The following is a 20,018-nucleotide window of genomic DNA, read 5'->3' as shown; positions in this document are numbered from 1 at the left end:
ACTGTTTTTGATAGTTTCTCTGAGTTCCTCTTTTAATTTCCTTGTGGAAAACACAAGGAATCAATTTTGGAGATCTGCTACCAAATAGCAGTGTAATTTTGAGATTCCAAGTTTCAAAGGCGATATGGGGATTACGTACAGTAGGAGGAATACCTGTCTACTACAAACCATGACAGAGTTTTAACTTATATTAAAATAGCTCTTGTAGACAGGGAGAGAACTACAGTATGTTAGATTATGATACCAGATAAAAATCAGGAGTCTTTGATAGCACCTTTTCCAACTAACAAAATTTAAATCTTTGAATGAAATTTGTTAGTCAAAAAAGTGATAAGAAATTAGGCTCATTGAGTTATGCCCTCAAGAAGTAATTTTATGGTCTCTTGAAAATTAAGCTTTGTTATTGCATAAGTGTTTATAGTTCATAATTCACCTCATCAGATCCAGTGATATGGTCTTGAGAAATGAGCATGATATATAAGGGTTGTGCAAAGCTTCCAGTAGAGGTGTTTTGCAAAACACATTCATGTAAATGAAGCACTTGTTGAAATTTAGAGAAGCCACCCTTGGAAGAGTTATGTGCCTACTCTGAAGTCTGTTCACTCACTAGGCTTCTGTTTTTATGTATAGCACACTTCTGATGTAACAGTTCTTAAAGCAGTCATGTTTTGAAAATGCTTTGCATGTTGTTGTTGTTAGCTGCGAAGTCGTGTCTGACCCATCGTGACCCCATGGACAATGTTCCTCCAGGCCTTCCTGTCCTCTACCATCTTCTGGAGTCCATTTAAGCTCGTGCCTACTGCTTCAGTGACTCCATCCAGCCACCTCATTCTCTGTCGTCCCCTTCTTCTCTTGCCCTCAACCTTTCCCAGCATTAGGCTCTTCTTCAGTGGATTACTGCCTTGTTGTGGCGAAGGGGCTTGCGTAATTCAATGAAGCTATGAGCTATGCCGTACAGGGCCACCCAAGATGGACAGGTCATAGCAGAGAGTTCTAACAAAACGTGATCCACTGGAGAAGGAAATGGCAACTCACTCCAGTATCTTGGCCATGAAAACCCTATGGACAGTACCAAAAGGACTCATGCTTTGCATAGGTCTATATTTATATAGAGAGGTATTTTTTAGGGGAGGAAAAGGGTTATGATGGAAAATTGGACTTTCAGAGTAAATAATTACTATGTATTTAAAAAAAAGTGCCAGGCACAGAATTGCTATGTGCTTATACAATAAAGGCACAGTTTATTGTCTAAGTACCCAAAGTAATATAGATCAGGAGAGGTATTCCTCCATTTATGACAGCAATTGGGACCAGAATTGCCATTACTAAACAACATGGTCATAAAGATTGATGTCATGGGATGGTGTCACTTAGTAATGGTAGTTCTGCAAGTCCTGGTTGCTATCTTTAAGAAAGAACCATGCTTGTCTTTAAGCAAGAAACTTAAATGACCGCCACTCCCCAATTCCTCTCAATCTTCCACTTTGTGGGAAACCAGCAGGGAACATCAGAAATCATGATCGCATAATGTGTGGGCCAGAACTCAAAGCACCATTCATAAGTCCTCCTTGTTCAGTGTTATTGCAACTTTGAAAGGTCACTGAACGAATGGGTGTAACTCTGGGACTGCCTGTATAACCAGTCCTGAAAGAAGGATTATTAAAATAGAATATTGAACAATTCAAGCATGAGAAATTCCACAACTGTTTACTAGATTGGTGAACCAACAGCCACCCTTTGAAATTCTAATAATCTTTTTTTAATAATCTTTTATTAATTTTGTCCATACATACAATAATCATTTTTCAACCAACGTGCTGTCTGGGTTTAAATACACTAATACATATTTAATTCCTAATTCTTTATTCTTTCCTCTAACCATCGGTAGAGTAAGTCCCAAGTTTAGTAGTATTCTGTTTCTTTTTCTTTCTTTCAGTCTCATAGTCAATCTGTCCATCTCTGCACATTCCAGTATTTTTTTTAGTTATTTCTTCATCTGGTGGTATTACTTCATTTTTCCAATATTGCGCAAATATTATTCTTGCCGCTGTTGTGACCTGTAAAATCAAATATAGGCTTTGTTTTGTTAATCTTTTCTGGCATTACACCTAATAAAAAAAGTTCAGGTTTAAAATCTACATATTCTCCTAACATCTTTTCCAACCAAGTATGTATCTTTTTCCAATAATTCTTTGCTTTATCACATGTCCACCAAACATGATAATATGTGCCCGAGTTAAGTTTATATTTCCAACATCTGTCTGACATATTTTTAAACATTTTTGCTAATCTTGCTGGTGGCAAGTGCCATCTATAAAACATTTTATATAAATTTTCTTTATAAGAAGTTGACATTGTCAATTTACAATTTTGCCATTTTTCTGATTCTATATTATATCCAAAATTTTTCATCCATCTTATTTTGTTTTTTTAACTTGTTTGCTTTCCATTTCCAAAATTAATAAAAAATTATACATTTTCCTAATTAGTTTCTTATCTGAAATTAACAAAGTCTTATCAAATGCCGTTTGTTCTTTATAAAATCCAATCAGTTTGACGTCTTTTTCATATCTAGTTTGCATTTGTATATGTGCCCACCTGCGGCGCTTTTCCTCCTGTACAAGGTTTTCATTGTGAGCATTTCTGTTGAGGATTGGCAGCGGGGGTGGGGTGTTTGGTTTTTATTCCCCCTATCTGCTGGGTGGTTGCAGCAGGTTTTGGTCACTTCACATGACCCTGGGACACTGTGACCATCATAAATATCAATCAGTTGCCAAGCATCTGAATGTAAATCACAAGACCCTGGAGATGCTGCAACATTCTAGTTGATTGGCGCTTCTTCTGGACTCAGCAGAAGTGCCAGGATCAACGCTGAGCTCCAGCTCGATCCTGGCACTGATCCTGGTGCTTCCGCTGAACCCTGACAGTCCCGAAGAAGCACTGATTCTGGCGCTTCCACTGAGCCCTGACAGCCCTGCAGCTCCAGCCATCTCTCGCTCAGGCTTGTGCGGTGCTGCCACCGGTTCAGCTCATTCCCCTCCCCCGCTACAACTTTTCTAGGATGGTCGCGTACCACCTGCCAGGTGCCAATGTAACACAGGTGGTACCCGTACCACTGGTTGAAAAGCCCTGACTTAGTATGTCTTGTAGGGTTTTATATAACTCTGCTGGTAATCCATCTGGACCTGGTGTTTTTTCGTTTTTTTGCCTTCTTATAGCCTCTGATATTTCCATCATTGTAATTCTTTCCTCTAACATAGTCTTAAATATCTCTGGAATTTTTGGAAGATTATTTTCTTCTAGATAGTGAATCATTCTCTTTCTTGAAGTTTCTTCTGTGTCATACAGTTTCTTGTAATATTCCTTAATTATCTTTTTTATTTCTTCATTTTTAAATTGTAGACAGCCTTTTTCATCTACTAAGTTATATATCATTTTCTTCTCTTTCTGTTTTTTTAAGTTTATAAGCTAACCATCTTCCTGGTTTATTTGCAATTTCAAAAAAAAAATTGCTTTGCTCTTCTTACCTGCTATGCCAATTTTTCTGAATCCAACAAATTTAATTTGTGTTTTATTATTTCCATTTCTCTTTTCAAAGTCTTTTTCTGCATATTTTTTTGTAGTTCTGATTCTAACTTTCCAAATTTTTCTTTCAGTAGTACATATTGCTGTCTTCTGTTTATTTTTCTTTGCATGTATGTTATAGCTATACCTCTAAAATATGCTTTAGCTGTATCCCATACATTTTGTAATGTTAACAATAATAATAAAGTTGAAAGGTACCTTGGAGGTCATCTAGTCCAACCCCCTGCTCAGGCAGGAAACCTGTGGGGGGTGTTCTAACTTAATTTTATAAAAATTTGATAAAAATATTTTATAAAAATCCTGGGGCATTGGAGAGCTATCAAAAGACTAGAAAAGAGATGAAGTGTTTCCCATCTTTAAAAATGGGAAACAATGTACCCAAGAAACTATAGACCGATCAGTTTGACATCAATATCTTAGAAGACTCTGGAAAAGATAATTAAGCAATGGATCTGTGAACACCTAGAAACAGGCAAAACTATTAGTAGAAAGCAACATAGATTTGTCAGAAGCAGATCATGCCAGGCAAACATTGCATTCTTTGTCAAAGTGACTAAAATAGTGGACCAGCAAGATGTTGTGTACATATTATGCCAGGACTTTAGTAAGGCATTTGACAAAGTAGACCGCAGCTTAAAGATGTTGAGACTCTGGAAAGAGTCTAAAATTTATACCTTTTGCAATCAGCTTTGTTGTTAAAAAGTGATAATGTCTTCGAGTATCTCTTACTCTGTTAGGTATCTGCTTTAAGAGCACAATTTCTTGACTTCCGGTGGCGGTGCGGCGCCAGAGACAGCCGTTTCGGGCTGCCCGCTGCTCAGCTGAGTTGTTTTCACCCGAAACAGCGTCGATCAGCTGTTCGGGTGGATTTGAAGCCCCCTCCTCGGGAGAAGAGGAGGGGGTGAGGCCCCAGGTAGGGGTTGAGTTCTCCGGGGCCGCCTGAGCTTAAAGCTTGGGCGGCTGAAGGATTGAACTCCCCCGTAGCCTGGGTTGCTCCCAGCTGTTCAGCGTCTCTGCTCCGGGATTTTTGGAGCAGAGCCAGGCGTTTGCGACCACCCCTGCCAGAAGGAAAGACCTTGGAATAAAAAGGAGCAGGCAGAGCGGTACAGGAGGTCAAGGTGAAGAGGACTTTTATTTTTACTCTCTAGCTTAATGGACTTTATAAACTTAAAGTGAAAGTGCGCAACAAGTGAAAGTGAAAAGATGGCGGCTAAACCTCCCTCAAAAACTCTTCGGAGTGCTGGAACTTCCCCGGTGCAACAGACATCGTTGCAAGCTTTGCTTCCTCCTGCTGCATTGACATCGAAGGATTTAGAAGATGCTTTGGAAAAACAATCCCAGGTAATATCAGAAATGCTGGGTGACAAGTTGGCAAAGGTGGAGGAGAAATTGGAGAAATTGGAGGAGAGGATAGAAGAGAAGTTTAGTGTGATGAGGGTAGACATTTTGTCTACAGTGGAAAGCGTGGCTGAATGTGTGCAAAGTTTGGACGAAAAAGTGGAGGATCTGAGTCAAAAGAATGCTATATTACAAGTAAAGGTACTGGAGAATGAAGATTTAAGGGATAGAATGGACGGAGAATTGAGTCTTGTCCAGTATCACCAGATGCAGCATGCTATTAGAATCAGGGGCTTAAAAGAGAATCCTAAAGAAGACCTAAAGCAGCTGATTTCTGAGGCTTTGGAAGAAGTATTGGGTCAGCCAGCATCTGAAATAAAGGGATGCATGGATAAAGTTTTTCGTGTAAACTCATGGATTGCTAGACAGAGAAAGCTACCTAGAGATGTGGTGGTTTATTTTACAAAGAGAGAAACCAGAGATGAAGTTATTCAAGCCGCTTATGATACTAAAGTTGTGATTGCTGACCAAGAAGTTTTGGTTTTAAAAGAAATTCCTCCAAAGATTTTAAGGAGAAGGAAGGATTTTGCATTTCTCGTGCAAGAACTTAAGCAACGTGAAATAAAGTTTAGATGGGAGATTCCTGTCGGATTGGTGGTGATGCATGAAGGTAAAAGATACCGTCTGGTTACTGTGACACAGGCGCGTGACTTCTACAATAATGTTTTAAAAGCGACCCCACTATCACTTCTGGAAGCTGCAAAGGGATGTGGAGAAGGGAAATCCCAAGAGGCTGAAGGTGGACAGAAAGAGGAGAATGGTGCTGGAGGGGATCAAATTATAGCCTCGTCGGCTGTTGCTGGAGAGCAGAGGGTGACACGTGCCGCTTTAAAACGAGCAAAACAAATAAAAGAGCAAGACCAACAGAAGTTTATGGAACTTTCAAAGCGTACTTACAGTGAAGCAGTGGGAGGAGCGTGGCCCAAAGAAGACAGAGGGGCTATTAAAGATGTGCTCCAACAGCTTCGGGATGCCACGCATGGCGACTAAATTTCTAACCTGGAATGTTAATGGACTAAATTCACCACAGAAGAGAAAGAAAGTTTTTCAATATTTAAAACAATTCAAGATTGATGTTATATGTTTGCAAGAAACGCATATTGGGGCTATGGACCAAAAGTATTTATCCAACTCAAGATTGGGCACGCAATTTGTTGCCTCTGCGATGAATAAGAAAAATGGAGTGGTTGTTTATGTTAAAAGCGCTTTATCAGCGGAATTAATTGAAGCAGATAAGCATGGAAGATATGTTATGATAGATTTGCTGCTAGAAGGTAAAAAAGCGCTTTTAGTTGGACTGTATGCTCCTAATCAACAGCAAGCTGATTTTTTTAGCTCACTTCATACAAAGCTTACTCAATTGGATTACAAATCGTTTATTTTTATGGGGGATTGGAATGGTGTTTTGGATGTACAGATGGATAAGGCTGGTTCTTTTAAGCGCTCTCCGAGTCATGCCAGATTGCCTAAATCTTTTTTTGAAATGAAGGACGATTTGGAACTGCGAGATATTTGGCGTGACACTCACCTGCATAAAAAGGATTATACTTTTTTTTCTGATAGACATCAATCTTTTTCCAGGATTGATTTTATTTTGCTGACTAATGACTTTTTTTCTAGGATTAAGAAGGTAAAGATCTGTGCAAGAGCTATTTCTGACCATAGTCCAGTTTGGTTAGAGATCAATAAGGACAATAGAGATAGGCGCTCGTGGTGCGTAAATGAGAACTTGTTTAGAAATCAGAGAAATGTGGAAGAATGTAAACAGCGGATGAAGGATTTTTTTGAAATTAATATGAATAAGGATACTTCTATGGACATGGTTTGGGATGCTAGCAAGGCCTATATGAGAGGGGTGTTGATATATATGAATAACAAACACAGACGTACTTTGGAAGCCAGAAGGAAAGAATTGGAGAACGAAATTAGGGAAAAAGAAAAGGCCTTGATCTTGAACCCATTGGATGTGAAGGCTAAGGAGGTTATTAAGCTATTAAGAGGACAATTTGACAAATTAATGGCTGACCAAGTGGCAACCAATTTGCGGTTTGCTAGGCATAATACTTTTTGCAATGCTAATAAGCCAGGTAGATGGCTAGCTTATAGACTTAGGAAAAAGCAAAGGGCTTCTAATATACGGTAGATAAAATTGAACATAAGGGAAAGGTGGTGTTTCAACAGGATCTCATTAAGGAAGCCCTTCTGGACTTTTATTCTAAGTTATATGCTAAGGAGAAGATTAATGAAAAGGATATTGATGTATTTTTGGAGAATGCTAGCATCCCGGTTCTTACGCAGGCACAAAAAGAGGAGATTAACCAATTAATAACAGAAGAAGAAATTCTTACAGCAATTAAGGAATTGAAGTTGGATAAAGCGCCAGGTACGGATGGTTTGACTGCGGTTTATTACAGAAATTTACAAATGGAGTTGATAAAGCCATTAAAGGAACTGTTTCAGATAATTCAGAGAGGGGGAAAGGTGCCTCCGTCTTGGAGAACTGCTTTTATTTCTTTGATTCCGAAGGAAGATCAAGATGCTACTCAAGTAAAAAATTATAGACCGATATCACTTTTAAATACAGATTATAAGATATTTGCTAAGGTGTTGGCTAATAGACTGATGAGGGTTCTGCAACAGGTGATTCATGGGGATCAAACTGGGTTTATCAGTGGTAGGCAAATGAAAAATAATGTGAGGCATATAGTTGATGTGTTAGAGTTTTTGGAAAGGAATAACCAGATCCCTGCGGTGCTAATTTTTTTAGATGCGGAAAAAGCTTTTGATCAATTGAATTGGCAATTTTTGATGAAAGTTTTAGATAAAATGAATTTTGGGGATAAATTTTTGCAACCAATTAGGGCATTATATCAAAAACAAACTGCCCGAATAATAATTAACAATAGTTTGACTGAAGTTTGTAATATTGAGAAGGGCACAAGGCAAGGGTGTCCGTTATCGCCTTTGTTATTTGTGTTAACATTGGAGATATTATTGGTAAAAATACGGAGTTCGGAAAGAATTAAGGGTATACAAATTAGAGATCAGGATTATAGATTGAGAGCGTTCGCAGATGATCTGGTTGTTACAGTGACCCAGCCAGAGAACTCTGTTGTGGACCTGATGGAGATAATAATGCAATATGGGAAGGTTTCTGTATTTAAAGTTAATGCACAAAAAACTAAAATTCTGGCCAAAAATATGACAGTATCGCAAAGGGCTCTTTTAGAAGGACTAACTGGATTTGAGATTGTTAGGAGGGTCAAATATTTGGGGTGTTTTTGTCACCCTCTAATACAAAGTTATATAAAAATAACTATGAAAGATTGTGGGGAAAAATCCAAAAAGAAATGGAGAGCTGGGAAAAATTGCAATTGTCTTTGTTGGGGCGAATCGCAGCAGTGAAAATGAATGTCCTGCCTAAATTTTTATTCTTATTTCAAATGATACCGGTTCTTAAGAAAGATTCTAATCTGGAGGAATGGCAGCGAGGTATCAATAAATTTGTCTGGGCAGGGAAAAGGCCACGAGTTAAACTTAAGATTATGCAGGATACTCGTGAAAGAGGTGGTCTTAAAATGCCCAATCTTAAATTATATTATGAAGCTGCTGCATTAGCAGGAATAAGTGATTGGATTAATTTGACACAAGAGAGATTATTAAATCTTGAGGGCCATGACTTGTTGTTTGGCTGGCATGCATATTTGTTGTATGATAAAAAGGTAGATAATGTGTTTAAAGCGCATATTTTAAGACAAGCATTGTTGAGAGTTTGGAAGAAGTACAGACATAAGTTAGGTTGTAAGATACCATTGTGGGCAATCCCAAAACACGCAATAGAAAATATAAATGTTGGTTTTAAACATGATGTGACCACATATAAGGAGATTTTAAGTTTGGAAAGAAATGTCTGGTGTCTGAAACCGTACAGTCTCTTGCGAGATGAGAAGATTGTTCAAACTTGGTTCCAATATATTCAGCTACGGGCCAGGTGGAAAGAAGATCAGAAAACTGGTTTTACAATGACTGATGAAAATCTGATAAAGCAAATTAGAAAGCAGGGTCCAGCACATATCAAACGGATATATCTTGCACTGATTGAAATTGACTCAGAAACAGAACTTGTTAAAGATTGTATGATAAAATGGGCCCAAAACATTCAAGAAGTTATTACAATGGATACGTGGGAAAAGATTTGGGTGAGGAATGTAAAATTTACACAAGCTCAAAACTTAAGAGAGAACTTTTATAAAATGTTTTATAGATGGCATCTAGATCCTAAAAAGCTTGCAAGTATGTATCCGAATTATCAGCCCAAGTGCTGGAGGTGTGGCGATGAAGATGCAACATATTTTCACATATGGTGGACTTGTAAAAAGGTTAAGGCCTTTTGGATAAAAATTTGGTGGAACATGCAGAAGATTTTCAAGCAAAGGATAAAGTTTTGCCCGCAACTTTTTTTGTTAGGTATAATTACAGATGCTGTGGTTGTGGACACTAAGTTGATGTTGAATTTAATTACGGCAGCAAGACTCTTAATAGGTCAATATTGGAAGAAGGAGGAACTGCCGACTATAGAAGAATGGACTTTAAAGGTTTCTGACCTGGCAGAGATGGCAAAGATTTCGGCTTATTTGAAAGATCACTCGCAAGAACGTTACATTATGGAGTGGAGAAAATGGATTGAGTATATCCAGAACAAATATGGGACTAAAAAGTTTCATGTAGCATTTGAATAAGTCTTCCTTTCTTTTCTTTTTTCTTTTTTTATATTTAATAGTAATAGTGTTTGTAGTTATCCTATATGAGCTAGAGAGTGATAGATTTTAGAGTTTATGGTTGTTAGCATTTGGATGTTCATGATTGTTTTTTTGTTTTTATACCCTGCACTTAGCTCTGGGAAGTCAGGGTGGGAGGGGTAGGGAGGGATGGGTATGGGAGGGGGAGGGGGGGATTGTTAAAGATAAAATGTATGTTAAAACTTTTTAATAAAAAAAGAGCACAATTTCTTATTTTTGTATTGTAATGGCTCATCTCTCACTTTTCTCAGTACTTCATCTCGTTGTTTTCTTTATGAATCTCACATGTACTTTTCTAGATAGTTTATTTTTCCTTGCATAGCTTGAGTTCATTTGAAATATTTCATCTATCTCCATTTGCATCTCTGCTCTATCTGCTTTCAAAGCTTCTGCTAGAAGCTCAGTGATCACAACTGCTATGTTTTCTTCTCTGTCTTCAGGGATATTTTGAAATCTCAAGTAGTGTTCCACCTTCTCCATTTCCAAGATCGTGACCGCTCCTTCTAAATTTGATTTGCTTGTTCTAATTTTTCATTTTCTTGCAATAGTATTTCCATTTTTTATCAATATCATCTGATTTATCTTCCATTTTCTGAATGTTCAGTTTTGGCAATTATTTGATGGTGAACTTCAAATTGTGCCTTTATATCCAAAATTTCTTTGCTTAATTTCTCAAAATTGCTTTGTGTCTCTTCATGGTTTCTTTGCATTGACTCTTGAATCAATTTTAGTGTAGCCTGCATTTCATTATGGGCAGTGCTTATTTTCTCACACTGCAACATTGTTTCAATAGATACCTGGGTTGCTGGGCTAGATGTTGCAACAGAGGGTGCAGAAGAAGTCTTCTTCATAACTCTGGTAATGTTTGATGTACTCATTTTTCAGCCAACAGTCTTAGAGTAAAATCCAAAATATAAAAAGGAGCCAGCTATTTTAGGCCAAATCTACCTCCTCCAGTCAAGTCTCTTTTGTAAACACAGCTCCACGTGAGTCTGTGTGTCTAGCTGCTATGTTATCACACCTTGATGATGATGGTGGAGCAGGCACACTGGATTCATCGAAGTTGAAGCTGGGATCATTTCTTGTCCAGGCTTGGTCGCTGATGAACCTGCAAAAATCTGAGAATGGGGGGTAAGAAACACCATAGCATCTTTTGTAGTGTGAGCCTTGCTGTGTCCATTTCTCCTGCAGGCCGTATGACAGTTTTGACACCACTGGATTGACACCATGGAAGGTGTCCAGGTAGCTTAGACCAGGTAGACATGGGTCTGTTTTTGCCTATTCTGTCTCCATGAGGAGATCACTTAGTTCCTGCAGCTTGTGATTGTCTTTGTTGCCTATCTTTGGAAAGTTTTGTAGTCTTTTGAATAGAGCATTCTCTATTGCTTCTGGGCTTCCGTAGGCTTGTTCAAGTCTTGCCCACGCAGCAGCGAGACCTGTGTCTGGAGAGTCAACATGCACTGATCTCAGTCTTTTAACACGATCTGCAGATTCTGGCCCCAGCCACTTTATGAGTAGATCAAATTCCTCCTTGGTGGTAAGGTTGAGATCAGCAATAGCAGCTTTAAAGGTTGATCTCCAGGATCTGTAGTTCTCTGGACAGTCATCAAACTTTGAGAGGCTAGTGTTGATGAGCTCTCGACAAATCATGTATCTGGCGTATTCAGAATGGTCTGATCTCTCACTCCTTGTTGCCAAAGAAACTTGTGGAACCCCTTGGGTGTGAAAGTTCTCTGGTGAATAAGGGTGAGGTATACCAGGATAGAATGATGTTGCAAGATCATTCAGCTGTGGTGTAGTCCCTAAGGCTTGTGCTGGCTGTCGATTAAACCGTTGTTTATTGCTGGAAGTTACTTTGTCAATGGCAAGAGGTGATGCAGTTTGAAGTGTTGGCGCACTTGTGTTGTGGTGTTGAAGAGGTGCAGGCTTTTGCAGTTCTGGGGTCTCTGTGTGGTGAGTCGGGACAGCGTTGTTCGTAGGAAATACAGAAGATGGCTCTGCATCGTTGCAAACATTATGCTTTAGCACATATTGACTGGTGTGTTCCATCGGATCCTCCACTTCTGTTGGGATGAAACAATCTGGATCGGTGCTTTCCTTCATTGCCTGTTCATAGACCTTCAGTTTTGCTCGGGCAGCTGCCTCTTCCTTTTCCATTTGCAGAATCTTTATTTTGGCTTCCTCCTCTGCTTCCTTTCTGCCAAAGGAAACAAGCACTTTCTTTGCTGCTAGATGTGCATGGGCCTCTACCAACTTGTCACTTATCATTGAAGCCCTGGAGTGAGAGGATCTAGCAGAATGTACTGTGACTTTAGTTGATGTGGATTTATGGGATCTGGTCTCCTGTAGTTCAGCAATATGGATTTCTGCCTTATCCTTTGCATCTTGCACTAGGAGATCTCTTTGCTGGTTTATTGCATCCATCATGGTTAGTACTGCTGAGGAGTTACCTGTATTAGAGTCTTTCAAAAAGGCTGTGTGTTTTGCAGACAGCCACTGGTAACGTTCATAAGCTGCAGATAGACGACCTATAGAGTCTCTTAATTCAACAGGATTATCATTAAGGCTCTGCAAAATTGACATGCAGTGCGCAGTTTTGTCCCATAAGTCTGACAGATTACTGGAAAATTCATCTCTAGTTGCCTCATAGTTTTCCCGGAGTTTCTGGGTTGATCTTACTAACCACTAACCACTTCGCCACCCTTATCGCGTCCGCAGATAATCGCCCGGCCGCCCTGTTTAGGGTGACTCGCTCCCTCCTATATCAGGAGGTGAGGGAGGATCCCTTGCAGGGTCGTGCCGAGGAGTTTAACCAACATCTGTCGGACAAAATCGCTCGGATTCGGACCGGTCTGGACTCTGACTGGGCAGAGTCTGACGATCAGGACACGGGCGGTCTTGTCGATATCACCTGGGAGGAGTTTGATTCTGTGACTCCGGAGGAAGTGGACAGGATCATGGGGAGGCTGAGCACCACCAACCACCACATGTTTATTGGACCCGTGCCCTTCCTGGCTGGTCTATGCAGCCCGGGAGAGGACACGCAGCTGGTTCCAGGCAGTTATATCGGCTTCTCTGAGTGAGGGTATCTTCCCCGCCGTCTTGAAGGAGGCGGTGGTGAGGCCTCTCCTCAAGAAGCCTGCCTTGGACCCAGCTGTATTGAACAACTTTCGTCCTGTCTCCAACCTTCGCTTTCTTGCGAAGGTTGTTGAGAGTGTGGTGGCGCATCAGCTCCCTCTGGTCCTGGATGAAGCGGATTATCTAGACCCGTACCAATCGGGTTTCAGGCCCGGGCACAGCACGGAGACGGCATTGGTCGCGCTGGTGAATGATCTCTGGAGGGCTCGGGACAGGGGGCATTCCTCTGTTCTAGTCCTATTAGACCTCTCGGCGGCTTTCGATACCATCGACCATGGTATCTTGCTGCGGCGTCTCAGGGGATTGGGAGTGGAAGGCACAGTTTTACAGTGGTTCTCCTCCTATCTCCAGGGACGTTCGCAGTCGGTGTTGGCAGGGGGGCAGAGGTCGACCGCGAGGTCTCTCATTTGTGGAGTTCCTCAGGGGTCGGTCCTCTCGCCTCTCCTGTTCAACATCTACATGAAACCGCTGGGTGAGATCATTCGTGGCTTTGGAGTTGGGTATCATCAGTACGCTGATGATACCCAACTTTTCTTTTCGACCCCAAACCACCCCAGTGATGCCCTCAACGTGATGTCCCGTTGCCTGGAGGCGGTTCGGGTCTGGATGGGGAGGAACAGACTTCAACTCAACCCCGACAAGACTGAGTGGCTTTGCATCCCTTCATCCCGGGTCTATTCGGACATTCCACCTCTGGCTATGGGGGGTGAACTATTACCCCCCGTAGATAGGGCTCGCAACTTGGGAGTCCTCCTAGATTCACGGCTCACCTTGGAAGACCATATAGGAGCTGTGACTAGGGGGGCCTTCGCCCAGGTTCGCCTGGTGCGCCAGTTGCGGCCCTATCTTAGCCGGGATGATTTGTGCACGGTCACTCATGCGCTCGTGTCCTCTCGTCTGGACTACTGCAACGCTCTCTACATGGGGCTGCCCTTGAGGACCACCCGGAAGCTCCAACTGGTACAGAATGCAGCCGCGAGAGTTGTGTTGGGAGTCTCCCGATACTCCCACGTTACACCTCTGCTCTGTGAGCTGCATTGGTTGCCAGTTGTCTTCCGGGTGAGATTCAAGGTACTGGTAACGGTGTTTAAAGCCCTCCATGGCATGGGGCCGGAGTACCTTAGGGAACATCTGCTGCCGGCATCAAGCTCCCTGCGCCCTGTGCGTTCCCACAGAGAGGGCCTCCTCAGGGTACCACCGATCAGAGAATGTCGATTGGTGGCCCCCAGGGGGAGATCCTTCTCTGTGGGCGCTCCGGAGCTGTGGAATCAGCTACCGGTAGAGCTCCGGATGGCGCCCGATCTTCGCTCCTTTCGTCGCGATCTCAAGACGTTTTTGTTTGTACAAGCTGGCCTAGCCTGATGGGGATCGGTGGGGTTGTTTTATCTTTGGTCTCTTAATTTTATCCTGGGGTTTTTAGAATTGTACTCCTATTGTTTTAACTAGGGCAACCGTTTAATCTTTTTTTAATGTTTGTATTTGGTATTTTATTCTGCCCTGTGAACCGCCCTGAGTCCTCAGGGAGAAGGGCGGTATATAAATGTTATTAAATTAAATTAAATTAAATTACTGTATGCTTGGATTTTACAGTAGAATCAGCACACTCAGCTCCCTGAATGTCTGTGTGGTCGGAACCACGCTGCATCTGTGTTGATTCAGCGATAAAGGTGTTTTCCGAGCCTTGTCTAGACATTTTCCAAGTTTTGCAAAAAAATGGGTACTGTCTTTTTAAGCAGACGAACTGTAGCTTAGATAGGGTTTATAACAAGGTTCAACGTACAGTTTTCAGCTTTGCACAGGAAATGCTATTAAGCTTGTGCGACCATGTGCTTTCACAAGATGGTGGATTCCACTGAGCTTGCTTGCAGTTAACACACACACATATAGATTGCAGGCAGTAGGAATTCAAACTGTCTTTTGACTATTCTGGATCAGACTGTCATTTAATGATTTATCCCCTTGCTAAGACCCCTGTGCTTGGCCTGTATAGGCGGATATTATCACTGTTAACAACCCTTGCCAGATAGCAGAACTTGTGAAAGTACCTTTATCATCCAGAAGTACCTTTATTTGCATGCAGAGAAGATTACAGCAGAGAAGGTGAGGTAGATGATGCATAGGCGGTATTTTCAAGGTCAAAAGACAGTAACGATCCACAGTGTCTGCACGTGTATCTGCCGGTTATGGAGGAGGAGAATCACCCAGAGAGAAGAAGGAGGAAGTTCGTCCCAGGAAGGGGAGGGGTGAAGGCACAGAGTCAGGAGAAGGAGGAAGCACGTCACAGAGTAGAAGGGGTCAAGTTAGCATATTATAATTTCCCCAAACAACCACATGGTGGCAGCACAAAGAGTGTAATAATTGAAAATACATTTCTGTCGTTCCATTCTTGTCTTGTGAAACTTAATTTATGTGAATATAATGGGACCAAAGCAACCTCACTTTTCTTCTTTTCTTATCTTTTGCTTTGAATTAGTTCCTTATGGACCTCCTTTAACTACAATCAAAGCATCATCCAATAAATTACAGGGCGGCAGTGATGTTAATGTTTTGTGCACAGTTTTGGGGCAGCCAGATATAGAAGTGGAATTTAATTGGATATATCCAGGGCAACAGGTATGTACCATAGATTTTGTTTCCTTTGCTTATTTCTTAAAGTCTAAACTGGAACATTATGTGTGTATTACAATGCGGAAGAGTGGATTTTAGATAATTGTGGAACAAAGCAATTAGCTACAGAAATATATTCAATTACTAGAAGAGATTTCAGTATAGGTTAAATATTAACATAAGTTTCCATTACTCTAAGCCTAGAAAGAATATTGTATAGATTATTTAGTACAAGATGATAAACAAATTGGCTATCCCTGTTTTAGACAAACCTAGAGGGAAAAAATGTTAGGAAAAGGCATGGATGGGCAGCAAGATTGCAACTATGTTACAGAATTGGCAGTCAAAATTAGATTTTGCAAAATTAGATTATGCAAGTGTTTTATGACTAAGTCTTGCTAGAAATTATCTTTGAAATTCCCTGATTAGTTTCTTACAGAAAAAGGTTTCTTTGCCAACAAAAAACATAAAATATTGCATGTTTATGGTGGAATCCTTGGTGCTCTCTGATTGCTTTGTTGCAGTCATTTCATCAGTTTGTAGCATTGATGATGTTACCTAGTTGGGTAATGACATGTCTGCAAGAAAACAACCAAGCCCCCAAAGCACCAAGGATTCCCTCAGTTCAATATGTGACTTACATATATTCTTTTCTATATAATTTTATTGGTTAAGTAATTTCTTTTGCATGTTATTATTGATTAAGTGATGATGTTGTAAGGCAGTTGTGATGAAAATGAACTGGTCACACCGGTGGTGGGGTTCAAATATGTGAACAACCAGTTCTCTGTGTGGATGCTGCTTCTGGAAGTCCATTCTGGGCCTGGGCAACAAAAAATTAACTACCAGTTCTGTCGAAGTGGTGTGAACCCACCACTGGATCACACTAGAAAACAGGAGACTGTGAGTTCAAGTACTGCCTTAGCCATGAAAGACAGTTGGGTTCCTTGAGACAGTCAATCTCTCTCAGCCCAAACCATCTCTCAGGGTTATGGTTGTGGGTAAAAATAGGAGGAGGGAGCTGTGTTGGATAAACTATCTTGAGTTATTTCTAAAAATAATAAAGGCGGGATACAAAAAAATATACTGAGGCTGTAATGTTAACACAACTAATTGGTCTGCATATCAAATCATCATGTAAGGAATTGAGATCTTTGGTAAGAATGGCAGATCATTTCCAGTCATTTCATTCTATAAAATGCATGGGGATTTTTCATTGGTGATTGATTTTGGATCTAAACTTCTTTTTTTAAAAAAAACCATTTGTATCCCGCCCTTCTCCGAAGACTCAGGGCGGCTTACAAGCTTAGCAGTAGCCTTCCTTCTATCTATATGCCTGCTTATTAGGGCTTTCACACACACCCCAAGTGGCATTATTACAAAGTCAGCTTATTGCCCCCAACAATCTGGGTCCTCATTTTACCTACCTGGGAAGGATGGAAGGCTGAGTCAACCTTGAGCCTGAGTCAACCTTCTTGATGAAGCTTGAAATACACAAGCTTAGCTAAAGTCTAAAAGTAAACCAAATCCAACAAAAACAATATAAGGCCTTGTAGCCACTTAAAAGAGATCTGTGATGCCCTAAGTGGTTGTATGGGTGTTGGGCAATGTGGGAAAAAGGAACAGTCCCAGTCCCATCCTTTCTACTTTCATTCAGTCTTTGTCTGAAGGAAAATGTACACTTGCATACATAGCTTGCTGTATTAATTCTCAGGTCATTCACACTGCTGTACAGGTAGACTTTGTTTACTGGCTGTCTCATTCAGTGACCATTCAGAGTTATGATAGGTTGAAAACAATAGCTTTGTAACCTGTCTGCATTTGCAAACTTTGTAGCGCCCTTCACATGATTGTCATTCCAGTCAGTATACACTGTCCTGTGCCTGATCAGTGATTGCTCCCCTTCCCACTTACAGATTGAAGAGATTAGAGAGGAAGGGATTACAAGAGAGCAAGAGTCACACGATGGCAGAAACATATTGAGAGAAATGTGATGACATCAACTCCAAATGTTCTACGCAAATAGCCCAGTGTATTCACCATTCTGTGATGAACTATTCCAATCTCTTCTCCAATCTCTCCACTCTGTGAGGTGGTGGTGGGGAGGAAAAAAACAGGCCAGGCACAGGAGAGATTACCTACAGAGATTGGTTGCCTTTTTTTTCTTTTTCAGCCTCACACATGTCTAAGCAATCTATCTATTCTGCATTGGGGTGGGAAGAAAAAAAAATCAATCTCTGTAGGAAAACTCTCCTATGACTGACCCACTTCCTTCTCCTCTTACAGACTAGAGAGATTGGAGATGAAAGGATTAAAAGTGAGTAAGCAGGCACAAAATGGGGAATAAACTTGGCTGTTTGCATAGTAGGTTTGGGGCTTCTGGTGTCATCACATTACTTTTGATGTGTATTCCCCACTGTGTGCTTGTTTACTTTCTTGCTATCCCTTCCTCTCCAATGAATGTAAATACAAACATTAATTTCCTTCTTTCTTGCTAATTATCCCAACACAGAGTGAGCATTCTAAAGGGCAATAGGGGCAGTAGGGGAAGGGAAGACCAAGCATTGTTAAAAGGCAAACAAAGGAGTGAAACTGATTAGTTTTGATAGTTACAGGCAACCATTGTGAGCTTGCTATCCCAGCACCAATGTGAGCATTCCAAAGAACAGGAAAGTGGAAAGCACTGCCACGGACATTTGATTTCCCATTTAGCCGTCACTGTAATGATAGAGCTGCTGGTCCCAATTGTGATGCAAGCAAGGAAGTACAGCTCCTCTTTAGACTTCCTGCCTAAATGTCTGAAGTCTACAAAGAAGAAATGATAGAATGATTATTATAATCTAATTTCTTATTCCTTACATAAAGCATGCTGCTAGACTTATAATATTTATGGTAAATCATGTAAATTCAAGAGATGCAAACTTTAATACTAACATACTAAATTAAGCAATCTCTCTGGGAGGAATGCAAGGGAGATCAATCTTAAATTGTGTCATATATTTCTTCCAAATATGAAGCCTAATATGAATTATTTAAAAAATAAATTAAACATAAATACAAAGACATTTGTCAAATCATCAGCCTTAACTTGCCTCTTTTATTGGTTGTAGTTCAGATTAAAACTACAATGCATGTTTTAGATTAGAAAATAAAATTTGCAAATGAAAAGAGGTGGGAATTTTATTTTATTTTTTGTAGAATTCTACATCATGTGATGTGTTGTTTTCATCTTTTCAGTATAAAAGACCAGTAAATATCCAAGACTCTTGGAGGTTGATTGATAGAGGAGTTGGTCATACTACAAGAATCTCTGAGAGCATTATTACTGTTGAAGATCTGGAAACCATTGATGCTGGAAACTATGTATGTGTTGCTCAGAATCTTCGAGGACAAACCACAGTAGCTACTCAGGTTGAACTAATCTGAGGTCTTCAGGCAGATGGAACAAGAAATAGACTGACTAGTTTCTGACTAGCTTTAAAACTGGAACTGGAAATACATTGGACCAAAATCATAATATATTGAATCTTATATGAATTAAAACTGAGAATAAAAGAGACTGGCAATCAGCATAGTACAAGCATTTCAAAACTTTGCCGCAGGAAGGAAATGTATGGTTCAGAATTTGCTTCTATTGTTAATTCCATAGATTGCTATAGAGATGCCATCATTGGGCATCAGCCTTTGCATAGGTCTTGCTGTATTTTCACTACAGAAATGCTGGTCATCTTTACAGAGTATACTGTAAAGATTTACATAATATCACTACAAAGCACTAAACCTAAGAGAATAATTTCATATTTGTGTGTATTTGTGTCTGCGTATGAATGATACATATTCAACCCTTTTTCTCCAACAGTAATTTGGAGAGTTATTAATTTTTACATGATAATATAGTATGAGCCTGCAATATTTTAGTTCTGTTCCTTATGCTTGCTTTCAGGAAAAGCAAACAAGTAACATACTTGTAAGGTTTATTGATCAAGAACATGTTTCCTAATAGTTTATTTCCTTATCAAAATATCTATTATGTATCTATTGCCACCCATTCCCAAGCAGAATTTGTTCTTACCTAAAATTGCTTTTATATTTTATTTGAAGCCATAGCATATATGAATCTTAACATATCTTGCCGGATGGACTGGAAGCTGTAGGTAGTAGCATTTCAACTGATGGTAGTATCTTTAAAAAAACGATTGCATATTAAATAAACTTTTTTTCAAGTTTCAGAGTAATTGGTGTTTACAGTGTCAAGGTTCCACTAAACAAGACCAAACAAATCAGAACTCCAAGGCTTGAAACTTCCTCAAAGAACATGTTTATTGGTTACATAGTATCAGCACAGTCAAAAGTGAAACCAAGTCTGAAATTCCCTCCAAAACAAAACAATATTACAAAGTTGAACTTCCCACCCCAATACCATGCAATCAGCTACGTTCCCCAATAGAATAGCTTAGCAAAAGCTCATGCCTCCACTTAACCGACAGAAAT

The 20,018-nt window shown here is 40.2% G+C and overlaps 1 protein-coding gene across 1 annotated transcript in view; it reads left to right on the top strand.

Annotated features, from left to right (window-relative positions):
- Window positions 1-19,754, top strand: part of PDGFRL (platelet derived growth factor receptor like) — a 32,519-nt gene extending 12,765 nt beyond the window's left edge. The window contains exons 5-6 of the mRNA XM_083367046.1: window positions 15,394-15,533; window positions 18,765-19,754. Coding sequence (XP_083223172.1) covers window positions 15,394-15,533; window positions 18,765-18,953 — 329 coding nt within the window. The 3' untranslated portion in view covers window positions 18,954-19,754. The remainder of the gene's footprint in view (window positions 1-15,393; window positions 15,534-18,764) is intronic.
- The last annotated feature ends 264 nt before the right edge of the window (window positions 19,755-20,018 follow it).

This window comes from Vipera ursinii, assembly GCF_947247035.1.
Source record: "Vipera ursinii genome assembly, chromosome: 7".
In the NCBI taxonomy this organism is placed as follows: Eukaryota; Metazoa; Chordata; class Lepidosauria; order Squamata; family Viperidae; genus Vipera; species Vipera ursinii.
Note: the sequence above shows the minus strand (reverse complement) of the source record. Positions and strands in the feature narration are given on the sequence as shown.